Source organism: Rhopalosiphum padi, chromosome 1, assembly GCF_020882245.1.
Source record: "Rhopalosiphum padi isolate XX-2018 chromosome 1, ASM2088224v1, whole genome shotgun sequence".
NCBI classification, from domain to species: Eukaryota; Metazoa; Arthropoda; class Insecta; order Hemiptera; family Aphididae; genus Rhopalosiphum; species Rhopalosiphum padi.
In genome coordinates, this window is record NC_083597.1 from 86,232,073 (window position 1) to 86,250,180 (window position 18,108).

The 18,108-nt window shown below is 27.2% G+C and overlaps 1 protein-coding gene across 1 annotated transcript; it reads left to right on the forward strand.

Annotated features, from left to right (window-relative positions):
- The first annotated feature begins 2,426 nt into the window (after positions 1-2,426).
- On the forward strand, positions 2,427-16,202 carry LOC132927078 (myb-like protein F). The gene is made up of 3 exons (XM_060991532.1): positions 2,427-2,523; positions 13,822-15,204; positions 15,523-16,202. The coding sequence occupies exons 2-3, from the start codon at positions 13,890-13,892 to the stop codon at positions 16,200-16,202; spliced, it is 1,995 nt and encodes a 664-aa protein (XP_060847515.1). The 5' UTR covers positions 2,427-2,523; positions 13,822-13,889.
- The last annotated feature ends 1,906 nt before the right edge of the window (positions 16,203-18,108 follow it).

Sequence of the window (18,108 nt, forward strand, 5' to 3'; positions counted from 1 at the left end):
TGTAAACCCACATTCAATCGTTATATTATTATGCTCCGGCTATTTTACCGGTTTATATAAATATATAATATATGTATGTTTATAAAAAATATTTAAACATAGTAAGTATAATATATTATAATATTATATTTTCATGAATAGTTAGTAAGTAGTAGGTACCAACTACCAGTGCCGTAACTAGACTACTTGAGGCCTGTGTGCAAACCAAAATCTAGAGTTATACATTTTTTTGAGGCCCTGCAATATAGTAGGAATCCTGTGGCCCGTGTGCGGTGCACACTCTGCACACCCGGTTTTTATGGCAGTGGTACTTGGTGTTGGTAAAATGATAATAGGACATTATAGGACATCACAATACTAATTTTTTTTTTTAATTTTATGTTTATTGGTGTTTTATTATAGTCAACACAATGAAAAACGTTTTGATAAAACTTCGAAGTTAAAAAAAAAATGATTATTCAACAAGATAATGAGAGTTGACGAATAGGCGCGTAACGTCATAGAGCCGATTACCGAGCAGCCGTAAAAGTAGTTTGATTTATACACAATGATTTTAATAATTTAAAATAGTATTTCAGAATTTTTTTTCCTTAATCTTAAGTATATTTATGTGCTTAATACGATGGCGTGATTTAAAATGTAATATATTTTGTTGTTGCATACATATTATAAATTATAATTTAGTAAAATTATTGAGTTTGCGACTCACGTTGTATTGCTGCACAAACAACATTTTACGAAATTGACTATACCTTATAGTTTTATCTACTATAAAAAAAAACTAGAAACTAGAAAGTATATCAAAATTATATTCACACTAGTGTCATAAACACAAAAAAATACTAAAGGTTACATAAAAAATTAAAAATATTATATTTAACGATTGAAATCGTTGTGTTAATCTAGACACTTTTGCACATAAAACATACGCTGCTGTTCCGACTTCGGCTCTATGACATCACACGCATATTTTCAAATGTCTGTAGCTCGTTGAATAATTAGTGTTTAAGTGCGAGACCCACACCATATTTCTTAGATAATGACATATTTTAAATCTAAGCAAATTTGTTTTTAGTATTCTGAAATCCTTAAGTAGGTATAGTTAATATTTACTATACTATTGAGTATCCAGTAACGACATAATATTATGTAGTGTGCGACACTGTACACTGTCAAGATTTTTTTTAACTGCACAAATAATAAATTGATGTTTTAGTGACTTTAGGGGGCTTTCACCACAACCTCGTTCCTCTCAAAAAGTACCTATAATACGAAAATATATCTTTAAATGAATTAGGTAATTAAAGTGCGTACTCTATGATAAAAAGTAAACTATACCTACGCTCTATTGAATATTTTCATTTCCAAGTTATGACTTGTCCCATGCATTTTAAATAAACTGACTGGTGAGTTATACTTATACTTACTATTTCTATAATAGTCTACATTTGATAAAGTATTGAATACAAATTTTAATACTCAAAAGTTTATTTTCATTTTAAAGATTAATTTGTTTTTTACAATCATTATAAGCAAATAGGTCTTATATAACAGTTACTTCTTAATATTTTATATATTTCTTAGAAGGCACATTTTCGTTTAGTCAACAGCACATTTTCTATTTTCTATTGCACAATTAGTGTCCTATGCACCTTACAATAAAGCCTGATCGCTGTATCATGAAAATTAAGACATCGAAACGCTTATATATTATTTATCTAGTTAAATTTTGTAATTTATAAATTTTATAGTTTTACTTAGAGTTCTGTTAACTATTTTTATGACGATATAAAATGTCTATGTACCGATAATACATTTGAAACGAATTTACTTAAGAGGATACGTACTATACAAGCGATAAAATCATAATATTTTATTAGAATGCATTTTATTATATTTAAATGCATTTAGAATACAATAATAAGAGCACTTACCTTACATATAAGGTAATTCTCCATCTTAATTTCATTTTTAACGCATTGATAAGTATAATGTTTTTAAAATATAAATCGTACAAATTATACAGATGAAATAAAATCTATTAGCACTTTTTTTACAATAAAATATAAATATATTTACATTGTACATATTTAATTTAAACACATTTTTATATATATATATAATAAATTTAAAATGTATTATGATGGTGTGTTTCGCCTTATGGAAGTCTGTAGCAGGTATAGAGCTCTTTTTATTTCATTTTACAATGATTGTAGCATTGGCCATTGGGTTGTATTTATTTGACACATTCCTCGTAAATTAAATGACGGGTGTTTTGGGGGGGGTGGAAAGATTTTTATTTAAGTGACTATGCGGCAGCGCTACGAGACCATTAGACCGCCGCGCCGTTACGATTCAAAACAGGTACCTTCCGCCCGACTCCTCTCTAGACCTTTAGTATTCAAGCAGCGCCAGAACGTGTTCAGTTTGTTGTTGCGTTGCTGCGTACAATCGACCAGCGAATATATATTCTATTGCTGTACCATTTTGAACACATTCAAATTTGTTTACATCTACCAGCAAGTAAGTAAATAATATCATATTTATTAAAAAATATTATTTTAATATAAATGTTAAGGATTTAAAATTTAATCACATTTTTAATTGCACAGTAGGTACTTAATTGTTAACGTGTTTATTATTTTAACTGAATAATCTGAGTATTAATATTTATAATACTAAATTTTCGATATACTTTTAACGTAATTTGTTGTGGTCTCAATAAATTAAACATGATTTAGTAATTATTTTTTAAATATTTCATAAATAAATAATAATAAACTTAATACATATATATATATATTTTATAGAATGTTAGAATTAAGAAAAATATGTATCCAGTAGCGCATACATATACCAGACTATACCTTTGAAAATAAATTTAAATGTTAATATATTATTGATTTAACGTAAATTTTATTCTTTTCACCTTTGAGTTTACACAACAAGGGTCATCAACTAATTTCTATGGAGGCAAACGTAAACTGGACCCGCGGTGACCTTTTTTGTTGTAAACTCGGACAGGAAATTTAGGATAACAAAAAAAGGTCGGTTGTAAACTCGGCCCGATTATTTTGAAACTTACAAGGAAATATCGGTGAACACGTCAAACATATGACTTAAAAAAATAGATTTATATTATAACATCATTACATATTTACATCATTACACTACAATTTAACTTATATTTTTACAATTAAAATTTTACATAAATACATTTTACTTATATTTTTTGTACTGAATACTCAAATTAAATTCAACATTGAAACATTTTATCTACATTTTTACAAAATTTTATATTTGTATAACGAATTTTATACCATGAATAATAATATGAAAATAATTTAAAGTCGCCCTTGGTAAGCGGTCACTTTGTACGGTCCATTGTTTAAATTTCATAACGCGGACACTTTGTATTATAATATGCATAAAGTACATATTAATGTATATAGTAATATACTTAAGTGTTATGTGTATATAATTTAAATTATTAAAATGTAAAAATTAAATAAAAAAAGTAAATTTATTAAAAACGTTATAAACGGTATAAAATATAGTATTAGTACTATTAGTCAAAATAATCAGTTTAAATCAATTAAAAACGTGTACAATATAAACAAATAAACATATGTCAAAAACGAGAAATAATGTTAAAACCAACATATATAATATATGGAATTTAAAAATTCAAAATTATTTCTTTGTTTTGGTACTGGTTACATAAAGTTAATAGCTTATTATTTTCACCAGAATTAGATTTTTGCTTCTTATTTAGCCTATTGACATATTCGTCCAATTGTATTCCCGCAAAACTGTCCAAAAACTCAGAGAATGTATAAGATACTTAGATTTACCAAATAATATTTAAACTTAATAACAATTTTAATAAAATTATATATAATATATACATATGTATATAATAATACAAAGTGTCCGCGTTTCGCATTTTTGATGCTGGACCGTACAAAGTGACTTAGAACCGTCATCCTTTTATGGAAGTCCGTATTAAAACTAATCAAACTGGCGATTGCGGTCACTAACAGTTTTAATGATTTTTAACACGTTAATAAATTGGTAGATTTTTTTTTTTAATTAGTATTTATATTTATTTATTTATGTACGGAATTATAATTGGTAACATAATAGGTATAAACTTATAGTTTTTATTTATTTATATTATACAATTTTAAAATCTCCTCCGCGAATAAGGGTCCATAAAAAAGTGTTCGCGGTCCGCATCCGAACCATGGTCCGTTATAGTTGGTGACCCCTGATATATATATATAATATTAAATATATGATTGTAGATACAATATATATTTTTGTTCTACTCTATCAAGATGCTAACAAAAATTACAAAATATTAGTCTTTTCCAGTTCGTATATCTATATTATATTTTAACGTTAGGTAATCATATTAAATTAAATATTATACTCAATATTTAGAACTGATCTGGTATAAGACATATAAAAATACTACTCGTGATCTATGTAAAAGTTGATTTCTTTAGTTGACTAGCACTCTGTGAAAATATTTTTTTAATTTTAATTTTAGTCTATCAATACGCTTACTGTAAAAACTTTTTACACTTTTTAATTTCTATACAAAATCCCAGTATTACTCACTTGAATAATAATAATATTTTTAATTTATTGAACAAATAATCAGAAAAATAAAAGGTAATACTTTGTATATTTGATCAATCACGATTCTGCAGATATGGCTTACGTGCTTATCTTGTCTATTATGGTGGAAGAACAGAGATTTATTTTTTTGTGGGACATTCTTAAGTACGATCTTACAGTTTCCTGTCTAATTTTTCGCAAATTAGCTCTCAATTGTTCAAATTCGTCAGAAGAAGAAAATTCGAATAAACCCAAATGTGGTAATAGATCTATTAACAATTATTAGTCATTAGAAATATTATTCCATTATAATTATTTGTCTATATAATATATATAAATGTTGATACAGGATGTCCAGTGAGTATTTACTATTTACCCATTTCGATAGCTCCTGAAATACTGGAGATATTATAATTCTGGTCATATATTTTTTTAACTTTTTACCAAAACATTAAAATAAATTAAAACATGAAATATTTGTAGTTCTTGACGTTCTTGTCCCTGTAAATCTTATTAAAAAACCAGAATTATGATATCAGGAAATCTGGAGATATCGCACTGGATAAATCCTCACGAATCATTGGACACTTTGCGTATATAATTGGTTTTCAAGTTTTTGATTATTCGATGTACTTATTTACATAAAATGATTATTTAAACTAATAAATTAATAATATAATTAAGCATATTCATAAAAATAGCCTAACCTAACTAAATAAATTATTAATATTTAATACTAAATTGTTTTTATCTTCATCATTTACTCACGCTTATGTGGTGTGTAGTTATGTCATAGTACTCTTATTTAAGTAAAGTTCATTCGGGAATAAAACATTTAAAAATGGCTTATTAAATATAACACTATACAATTTAAAATTCTCTCCATTTAAGTTTTACTAGAATAAATTTTATTTTATGAAAAATCTGAATATGTATGCCATTCATCGTATATTACGTGGTATTTTAATATTTTTAATTTCACTAAAATCATGAACAAATATTTACGATAACGCGTAATATTTATCTTACCAAAATTAATATTTATGTGATACTCCATAAATATTATAATACTTTATTTTTTATTGTAAATTATAATTATCTCTATCTACCTAACCAACGCAGAAGAAACATTTAAAAAGTAACTTAAACAAATTATATGTAAGAAACTTTATAGTTTAAAGACTCTTGATGCGAAATATTCGTATATTAATGTTTTCTAAGGATTTTTTCTTAAAATAAATTGTATAACATTTTTATTTAGAAATTAAACCATCATGCGCACTAATAGCAATGTAGTTCCCTTTATAAAGTCTATACGAACGATTTGATAGAAGTAAAAGAAACATATTTTACCATTTTCATTACCTTGCTCACTATGACTAATCAATCCATTAATTAGCCTGGACCATGGTTTCTACTCACCACAGGATTATAGTATACCAAGAGACATCTAGCGGCAACTAAAAAATAATTTCCAAACCTCCAATCCACAACGGTAGGTGTCGGTCTTGTTTAGCCTATTTCCCACGATATGTTTTCCAAATTCCCTCTGTTTTTATAAATAACTACCCTGTATTTCAAACTAAAATAACCGTATCCTAAAACTCTTTCATATTTTAAAAAACGTTTTGATAAAAACAACCGTTTTAAACGATTTATTCATTAATTGTTTTATTTGTTAATGTGTCTTTGTTGTTAAGTAAATGTATTAGAATTGTAATGATGTGTGCCTAAGCAATCATATCTTTTTTAAATTGAATGTATAATAAAATAATTATAATAATTGTTAGCCAATTTAAAGATAAGAATAAGTTACAAATATTGAATAGGACAAAATATATCGATAAGATTTTACACACACAACATTAGATATAACGAGTTCAATTTTTAGTCATGCTCTCAGACACGTTATTATTGTCTTTTTGCACAAACGGTCAAAGACGAGTGTAAAAGACTATAAAGACGCAGTTGGTTTTAAACGTTTCCAATAATAATTTTCACCTAATCTTACACCTCAAACACTAACCACGGTTTCAATAGGGAAGTCGCTTTACAAGGATCGGAGAGGTAATATTACTAATTCATAAGACACTAAGTAATTGATTTAGAGACATATAAATCATCCCCGGTAATTTCGAGTCTTTTCAATCATTGCAGAATTTAAAAGTAGATGTAAGAAATAGCTATAAGTGATTTCATATATTTTAAGTAAACTTTATTAAAAACAGAAATAAATTAAAATTACGTGTGTTCACGATTACTGTATGTTTCTAAGTGCAAAATAAAATACTTAGTATATGTATATCATTATCTTGAAATTAAAACAAACTTTCTTACAAACATTGTATTATCATTTTATCACATCACCCCCCCCCCTCCCATTAAAAAAATTAAGGTTCGTCCAACTTAAAAAATCAATAACTATTTTATTACCATAATAAATAGAATAGAGTCTAACTAAGATAATGATAAAACTAAAATTCGTTGGTGATTATAGTGCGTTTCACAAAATAAGAGACTCGATTCTAGCGCGACTGGTGGACAAAAATCCTTAGGGCTACTCAACATGTGTACTACAAAGCGCGCGAAAATTGAATACCTGCATTGTAGTACACATGTTGAGTAGCCCTAAGGATTTTTGTCCACCGGTCGCGCTAGAATCGAGTCTCTTATTTCGTGAAACGCACTCGTTCGTTCACTATAGTTACGGTGATTTTTAACATTGCGCGTGACGTCACGAATTCGTTCGCTGCGCCGGCGACCTTATATAAATATATAATACCTACACGACAATATTTATCCATTTTTGGTTGAAATAAGTAATAATACTAATAACTGCTAACGAATTTATTTTTTCGAATGGACTAATCAAATTTATTTAAGAGTAAATCATAATCTTTCCATTCGTATAATTATATCACATTTTGGTTTAATCTTTTAGAAAAAAATAACACTTAAATAAATTATATTACTAATTTACCATACATTCACTTCAGTAAACGAATGTTATATTGTTTTGACGATCGTAACATCAAGCCAGGATTAAGATAATTTTGGACCCGGAGGCCAAACAATTTTAGGGGCCCATAAGGCCATAACCATAATCAAAATATTGGTGACCCACAAATAAAAATATTTCAGACAAAAAATAGACGATATTGTCGATATTGCGATAGCCTAATAATAATAATAATAACATATTATCCATTACCGATATAGTATTATATTTATCCATGGTATAGCCTATAGGAACGTTAACGTATTATAATAATAACTATATAAGTTTATATTATTGCAAATCTTTGTATTTTATCTTGTATACCAGGTGTGGCCAAAATAAAACATTACTATTCGCCGGTAATCGGTAAAAAACGACAAAACGTTAATTTTGGTAAAAAGTTATTAAAATAATTGTCATAAATAAAATTATTTTTAAAATACATAGAAATTCGAAAGCACGCTTGTTGAAATAAACTTTACATTTATATTAATTTTTTTAATATGTAAGTTATATATATTTATATTAGAAGTAAGGCTTCAACATCACAGGTCATTAGCCTAAAGTTATATTTGTATACCTACACAATGATATATTATATATGATACATATTGGGTTGCGATAAACCAAATTTTATCGTTAAAAATTTAGTGGGCCATTGTCATCCCTCTATATGGGTATTAATAACAAAAATCCGATTGGAAGTGGCAAACGACGAAACAAAATTAGCGCAAAATCCAATGGGTATATATTATATTACGAAACAAAAATAAAAAAAAACATATGCCGAATTATAAAATAGACTTTAAAACATTGTGTGAAGAATATTTAAGTGGGGAAAGAGATATACCAAATTTTTTAATAGCAATAGCATATACTATTCGATATCTATAATTTGTATTTGTTTTATTTTTTGTCGTGTCATATATTATTATTTATTTATTTAATTTAACAATAATTGACTTTTTATAATATATTTATACTTAATTAATACTTATTTGAAATTTTAAAGTTAACTGCATTAAACATTTTTTGTCGTGTTATATTTATTATACCTATAGCTTTATTTAAATGCATATTTATTTATAATGTCGTTTTTTCCTAGATTCCTATTCGCCAGGGGCTGGCTGTTGTTTGATATCCGTTGTGGGCCCGGTGTCATACCCCCCCCCCCTTTATCAGGACTTGCGTGTACCTATAGATTTTTGACGCCTAAATTGCCTATTTAAGTTATAACTTATAACTCGTAGCTAATATTAGAAGTGTGGGAGGGCTTGCATAATATTATTACCTAACTATTCTAACTTAAAATCTAATCGCGGTTCTGCGTATAATTTATAATATTATATTAGGTATATAATTGTTATTATTTCATTAATATTAAACCTAAATGTGATATAATTATACAAATAGAAAATTGTGAGGTACTCAAATGACAAATACATTTGATTAGTTCATTCGAAAAAAAATAAGTTCATTAGCAATTGTTTTACGTTAAACCAAAAATGGATAAATATTACTATGTATTATATATAGCCGTCACCAGGGCCGGATTAAGAGGATGTCAGATTGTCAGCGCATTATTGGTTTTTTCTCTCTGACCCACTCGCAACATAGCAAATTTTACGTACACAATAATGACTATAACCAGTATAACGTATAACCAATAACCGTATTAATTTTTTAAATTAGAGTGAAATTACCTCTTATAAAATTTAAAGTTAAGTCATCTAGGGAATCTTATAAGCGTTTTATTATATTTTAATTTTAAAGCGAGTTATAAGTTTTTTAAGATATATAAATAATTTACAATTTTAAAATATTCATAACTCCCTTTAAAATTAAAATATAATAAAACGCTTATGATATGACTTAGATAATCTTTTTAACTTTACATTTTATAAAAGATCATTTCATTCTAATTTAAAAAAATTTATATGGTTATAGTCATTATTGTGAACGTAAAATGTTCTATGTTGTGCGTGGATTAGAGAGAGATAAAAAATACTACGCTGATATCTTCTTAAACCATCCGTAGGCCCCGGAGTCTAGACTGTGGAAAATTGAATTTCATAAAATCATAACATAGGCACTTAGGAATAGGTACTATTTTTTGAATATTTTTTAAACTTTGTTTAAATTTTATTTACACGTAATAACTAATTATATATATATTTATAATTTATTACAATTATTTAAATTATTAAATTAGAGTATTTACAATAATAATAATTTCTTTATCGCATATTCGCATGATAATATGCAAGCACGTCGTCCAAAAATATAACGCTCATGTAAACAATTTTATTATACATTTTACATTAATAGGTTGATTTTAGATTTTGAATGAAGCGAAAGATCTTATGTTTTTACAATGTTTTTTTAGATTTAGACATATTTCCGTAGGCCTTCCGTTTATTGTAGGCCCTAGGCACAGTGCCTACAGAGCCTAATGGTTAATAATAATATGGCCCTGGCCGCCAGCGCGGCAAACGAATCTGTGACGCCACGCACAATATTAAAAATCATCGTAACTAGACAACGGATTATCACAAACAAATTTTAGTGGTATCATTTTTTTTCGTCATAGTATGTACTATAATTTAAGCCAAAGAATATTTAATGAGTTGGTGGTCCTTTAAAAAGTCAAATAAATATAGGTACTACTGGTACTTATATGTTATAATAAAAAATTTAGAATTGAATAAAATTATCCCTTTTTTAAAATCTTAACAATTTATTACAATTGTAAAAATTAAAAAGTTCTTAGGATTACATACATAATAACATAATTAGTATCACTTTTTATTTTATAATATAATAAAAACTAAAAAAAAATTACACTTGTGCTTTAATAATTTATTTAGTATTTTTACAATTCTACTACTTCTTGTTCTCTTTTGATCCTGTTTAATTTTAATAACTTTATCATCAATTTTTATTTTGTCATTATTCGTGAAACATTTTGAATTTTGATTAGAATTATCTAATTTAAGTGTTTAGTTGTATCTTGTATAGTAGTTATTCTAAAGATCTTACTATTTATATTTTTTTACTAAATATGATCTGGGTATAATTATTACAAATTATCTACCTATTATAACAATTTTCCCATTGATTAGTTTTTAACTATAAAACTTTATCATATACCTAATGCAATTTTTCTCAATCTTTTGCTAATTATTTCCAAGCCAATAGTAGCAATTTAAATTTCGATAATGATTTCGCCATATACAAAAGAGCCAAAGACGAATCTTTCAACATAAATTCATACATACGCAATAATAATAATGAGTGCAATCTCCCGCTTACAATTGAAGAGCTACACTCTGAATTAGGCAACTGTTCCAGCAAAAGCCCCGGGCCTGATGATATCCCATATATTTTTATTAAAAACCTTTCAAAATTCGCACTCAATAAAATACTTACAATCTACAACCTAATTTGGGTTCACGGAATACTTCCTATTAAATGGCACCAAGCAATAGTTATACCTATCCTAAAGGCAAATAAAAACAAATTTGAAATCAACAGCTACCGTCCAATTTCTCTCACTTGCACTCTTTGTAAACTACTGGAAAAAATTGTAAATAGGCGCCTTGTCTGGTATCTTGAAACGTCACATAAATTCATCAAACAACAATACGGTTTTCGTCGTCACCACTCAACACAAGATGTTCTCGCTACCCTTCATACCAATATAAGCGAATCAATTAAGAAAAAACAACACACCATCCTTGTCGCCCTCGACCTGGAAAAAGCTTATGATATGGTCTGGAAAAATAGAGTAATTGATATTCTGTCCAGCTGGTCCATAGACAATAACATGTTAAAATTCTTACATAACTTCCTCGCTGACCGAACAATTCAAGTCAAAGTCAATAACGTCCTCTCCGAACATACAGCAATAGAAAATGGACTTCCACAAGGATCGGTAATTAGTGTAACACTATTCCTAGTTGCCATCAATGATATCTTTAGCGACATACAAAAACCCGTGAAGTATACTTTATTCGCAGATGATTGCAATATTTACTGTAGCGGAACCGATTCCCGGACCACCGTAGCTCATTTACAAAACTCCATAAACTCACTAACACGATGGTCCTCGAAATCCGGCTTTAAATTCTCACCATCTAAAACCCAATGCATAATATTTAATAAACAGAAAAATAACCTTTTACATCACATCTACATCAATAATATCCCAACAATATATACAGACAACATCTGTATACTTGGAATGATATTTGATAGCAAATTCTTGTGGACACCTCACCTCAAATCGGCCACACACGGCTCACCCATTCTTTTTTATTCAACCCACAAGAAGAACAGCCAATCTGCCATCAATGCAATTAAATTTTGTCAATCGAGCACATCACACTTCACTGCCCTATGTTTAATGAAGAACGAAAAATTTTAAGTCACCCCACTAATATGGAGGAAGCATTAGAGGAAGCCAATGTTGACGCCATTTTTAATTTTTACAGATCTATTAATCTTATAAACCTATTATAATATCCCAAATGTAAATACTTATGTTTATATACTTTTAAAATGTAAAACATTATTTATTTTATGATCTTGTAATATTGTATATTGTATCATTTATATTGTAATCGTATCTACCATATCTATAATTCTAAGTTAATTTAACACTGTATAGGCTAATGACCATAGATGTCAAAGCCTTTATTATTAATAATAAAAAAAAAAAATACACATACAAACAAAATAAAAAAAAACATATTATGATGTTTTAAAAAAGCTAAATCATTGTGTTAAGCGCACAAATGTTATATGTAAAGTTGAACAATGCATAAACGTATCCAGGATTCACCCTAATGATGTCACATGGCTATTTTAAATTTCTCAATTATTACTAGAGTAATATTTTTTTTATCAGATTTGTCTGAATCATATTAACTAGGATGTCTAAATTGTTTACTTTAAATAATTATTCAATTAGAGAAAAAAAATAGTGTTGAACCTATTTTATTTTAAGTTAAATTTGAAAACTTCTATAAATCAAAATAATTAAAAAATATGCATAGTGTAATAAAGTGTATACGAGATATAAACACATGGTTTAACATTACATAGTGAAGACTTTATTAAATTTTAAAACATGATTTAGTACAAATACAATTAACCTTAATAACAGTAATATAGTTATTAAATAATACAGTAGTTATACCAAATGTTACATTACTTCCCTTCAGTTACTAATTACACATTTTAAATATTTATTATTACAAATTACAAATTTATTATAAACCAAAATTAATTAATAAATTTTAACAATCTTATAAATCTAATCTGATAAGTTTTTTTTACTACTTGTTGAAGTCCTACTGGTCTTTTCCTACTGACACTGCCCTCAAGATTTTCCTCTAATTTAGTCCCTATCTTATCATTCTCAAATGTTAGATTAACTTCATCTTCAAAAGCTTCATAAGTTTCATTGTTTATTTTACTGTTTTCAGATGCATGTATATCTTCTTTACCTTGTTGTGGTATGACTCTATCACTCTCACTTATCTCTAATTGCTGTTCTGGGTCCCTATACAATTTTTCAGCCTTAATTAATTGATCCAAATATCTTTTACAAATTATAATTTTCTCAAAGATTCTTACTAGATAAATCCTTTTACCCATCACCTCTTCAATAACACTTTTTTACATGCTCTTTTGTTAGGATTTCTATAATTTCTGGTATAACAAATTTCTCCCACTTCAAACTCTACTTCACTTTTACATTTATAATACTTTTCTAATTCTTTACTCCTTTCTTCAAAATCAGTCAACAAATCTAATCTGATTCTAACTTTTCTGCTAAATAAAATAGTAGAGACTAGAGGGACATTCTCCTGTAATCCAATGTGCTGTATTTCTATGAGTGAACAAATATCGAATAATCATGGCACTCACTGAATTATTACTACCCTTATTATACTTCATTAGTTTAAGCAGACAAGATTTGAAAGATTTAACAGCCTTTTCCGCCGCACCATTGGTGGAAGGATGAAAAAGGTGGAGAAGTAACTATCTTAATACTGTTACGGTTATAAAACTATTGATTACATTTTTAATTACTTTTATAGTATACTTACCTATTTATTTTTAAAATACTTCTAAAACAATAACAACAGATCAATAAATGGCTTAAATAATGAAATATTCATATGTTTCAGGTAATAAAGTTGATAATTGTCGTGTTCAGGAGAAATTTGAAGCTTCTTTGGCTACTACATCTCATAAGATGGAACATCAAAAGAAAACTCAAAACGTGAAAGCAGTTCCAAATAACAAAAATGTTGATTCAATATTAGCTGAAAATAATAATTCACTGACAAAATTACCCAATTATAGCGATTCAAGAAATGAAACCAACACTAACAAATCAAATCTACTGGGGGCAAATAATGAACGATTTAATATTTCATCACCGCAATCCTCCGAACTTGAAAATGAGGTTATCGATTTAACATTATCTGATGATGATTCAACAGAAATAAGTCCCACTACATCAAATCTATTAGCTGCTGATACTCAACAATTGGATGTTTCATCACAATCACCTTTCAAACTTGTATTTTATGATAACGAATTAATTTTACCTGGCGATGATTTGAGAACTGAAAATAATTTTTTTACATCTAGTTTAATATTTGAAAACTATGAGGATAAATCTTATTTATTATTAATACCATCCTCCGAACTTGTAATTAATGATAACGGATTAATATTACCTGTCGATGATTTGAAAACTGAAAATAATCCTGCTATATCGATTCTAAAATTTGTAAACTATGAGGGGAAGTCTTATATTTTATTTGAATCATTCTCCGAACTTGAAACTGATGATAACGAATTAATATTACCTGACGATGATGTGAGAACTGAAAATAACCTTAATTTATCAACTCTACTATTATTAAATAATCAGCAATTGGATGTTTCACCACAAACATCACCCAGCATTGAAACTGATGATAACGAATTAATATTATCTGACGATGATTGGAGAACTGAAAATAATTCTACTACATCATCTCTATTTACAAATACTGAAGAAGATGATATTTCACCACAAACATCACCCAGCATTGAAACTGATGATAACGAATTAATATTATCTGACGATGATTGGAGAACTGAAAATAATTCTACTACATCATCTCTATTTACAAATACTGAAGAAGATGATATTTCACCACAAACATCACCCAGCATTGAAACTGATGATAACGAATTAATATTACCTGACGATGATTTGAGAACTGAAAATAATCCTACTACATCAGCTCTATTTGCAAATACTGAAGAAGTTTATATTTCATCACAATCGTCTTCCATACTTGAAATAGATCATAATCAATTAGTATTATCTAACGATGAATATGAATGGAAATGTTATATAGAATGTACAGAGTTTGATAAATTTAAGAACATTGTAATAAATATAAATCGTGACGTTTCCAATACAAAAACGTACGAGAAATTGGTTTTAATATTAGGAGAATTGCTAGATCACATGGCAAATGTAAATCGTAAAGCTCTTTTTCGGTGGCATAGTAATAAAATATATAATATTAAATTTTTATTCAAGAAACTTTTAAAAAAATTAAATAAGTCTAAAAACAATATCATACATTTTTTAGTATTGTTAAATAATTTATTTCGTCGAACTGTTTGTACTGTTAATTTACCAATAATAAGGGTTTATTATCACTTAATGGATTTTTCAGAAATTATTAATATGTGTTTGTTTTATAAAAATAAAGTAAAAATGGAATGGCTCCCTAAAGTGTGGAATAATAGTTTTTATCATAGCCTAATTTTAGTTGAGAATATTTTATTTAATAATAATGGAAAAACATATACTCTTATAGATTGGTCAACAGTGCCAAATATTAAGAAATTGATTAAAATATTATTATATAACCAGAAACGTTTGATGCCTAAACCGAGATTAAGGTACATAGAATATCCTGAGTATAACAATAATTTCTCGGAACAACATTCATTAAATACAATGGTATCGGATTTAAACAACGAAAGTGAACATCAGGAACATAGCAATAATTCCTCGGAACAACATTCATTAAATAAAATGGAATCGGATTCAAACAACGAAAGAGAACATCAGGAATATAGCAATAATTCCTCGGAACAACATTCATTAAATAAAATGGAATCAGATTCAAACAACGAAAGAGAACATCAGGAATATAGCAATAATTCCTCGGAACAACATTCATTAAATAAAATGGAATCAGATTCAAACAACGAAAGAGAACATCAGGAATATAGCAATAATTCCTCGGACCAACATTCATTAAATAAAACGGTATCGGATTCAAATAACGAAAGTGAACATCAGGCATATAATAATAATTCAGGAAAACAACATTCATTAAATACTATGGTATCGGATTTAAATGACAGAAGCGAAGAACCACCTAAAAAAAAAATCACTATCTTAGAGTATTGGAAGAAAAAACTTGCCGCACGACAATTAGCTACAAGTGTTCAAGAGCTTACTGTTGAAAATGAAAGTGTTTCAGATTAACCACATAATATTGATTTTGTAAGAATTGAAAATGAAAATGATCAATCACCACATTGTCCAGATTTTAATAATTTTTTCTACACACGTGAAAGTGATAAATTATTGTAATCTAAACTAGGTATTTGATGGTTAAAGGGGTTAGATGGGGGACTGTCCCATCAACCTCTGCTGTCCAATATTATTTGTTCAAATAAACGATGGCGGCGTCGTGGATGTAATGCGTAAGCCGTAAGTGATCCCTACGACTCGTCGATTCAAACTGAAAAAAAAAGTATTTGATGGTTAACGAATTTAAAATTAATATTTAATTTTATAATAAATAATAGGTAGTAATAACTGTTAAATACATTAAAAACTATTAACTATAATAACTATTCACACGTCATTTATGGAAATTAACGATAATAGTAATAATATATTATATACATTAGCGCTGATGTATGAAATTCCGTAATTCTATAAAATTACTAGTTATTCTATAGAATTACGGATACCTACTTTCAGTTAATGTATTGAATGAATCCATAAATAAATACTTCAACTAGTTATTCTACATACTAACTAGATATTTTAGTTAATGTAAACTATTATTGAATAAACATTTTAATCAAATTACAAATTACAAAAAAATCAAATGCCTTACATTATTATATAAAATATTAATATTAATTTATTTCACGTCAATTTATTAGAATAATTATTAAAATCTTAAACAAATTACAAAAACAAATCTATTATTACGTATAGTTATAATTATTAAATTATTATATTTTTAAAAATTCACAATTTATTTATTAGTACAGGAACTTTTTGGATGGCATTTAGAATTACAAAGTAAATTATTTTTCAAACATATGCACTGTTTTATGGTGCACTTTTGTTGGCATGTGCATTTAAAAAACCCTTGACGCTTGACTACGGTAACAAATCTTGTATGTTATTTAATCCAATCCCGGTCATCTACCTTATTATATAAATTTCATACATTAGCGAAAACCCAATCGGTATTTTATATATTAACTAGTAAAACAGTGTAATTTATATATTAACGAGTATATTTAGGAATTTTATAGAATAACTAGTTATTTAATCAAATTACGTATTAAATACATTACCGCTAACATATATACACAATACACGTGTGTATATCTGTGCCTGAGCCCCTACGAGTGTATGCTTAGTAAATTAAGCTACAAATTGGAATGAAATGTTCTCGTATAATTATGTATATATGCATATATGTAGAAGGAAGATTTAATCACCAATTCATTGATTATATTAATTGTAGTTTTTATTTTTCTATAAATTATAATATTTTAGTCATTCTTTAAGGAACCTAATTTTTTTTTTATTATGTTTACTTTATTAATAATATACATTCTTATAAAATACTAGCTGTCCTACCAGGCGTTGCCCGGGCAAAAGTCACCTCAGGTGAAAACCGAGATTAATTTTTACATTAAATTAATAATAGCTGACCCGGCAAACATATATAGGTATGTATTTTTTAATTGTTTAATAATGTTTGATATTTGCTAGGATACTAAAAATATGTCTAATTACTTTTTTTTCAACCCTTTACAACTCTTTTTAGTATTAAAAAGTAGCCTATGTCCTTTCTTAGTGTCTAAACTATCTATGTACCAAATTTCATTTCAATTTTTTATAATTCTTATACTTGATTTATCAGATTATTATGTTATTATATTAATTATTTTGTTAATTTTATAAATATATGTCATGTTATGTTATTATTAAGGCCAACAATTATATGTCCTAAAAATTTATAAAATATGTATGCAGTTATTAAAAAATTAAAATTATAATAATAATTAATAAATAATAAGTTAAACAAAAACATTAATCAAATGATAAACATTTAAATTTTTACTTGATCTTATTGCAT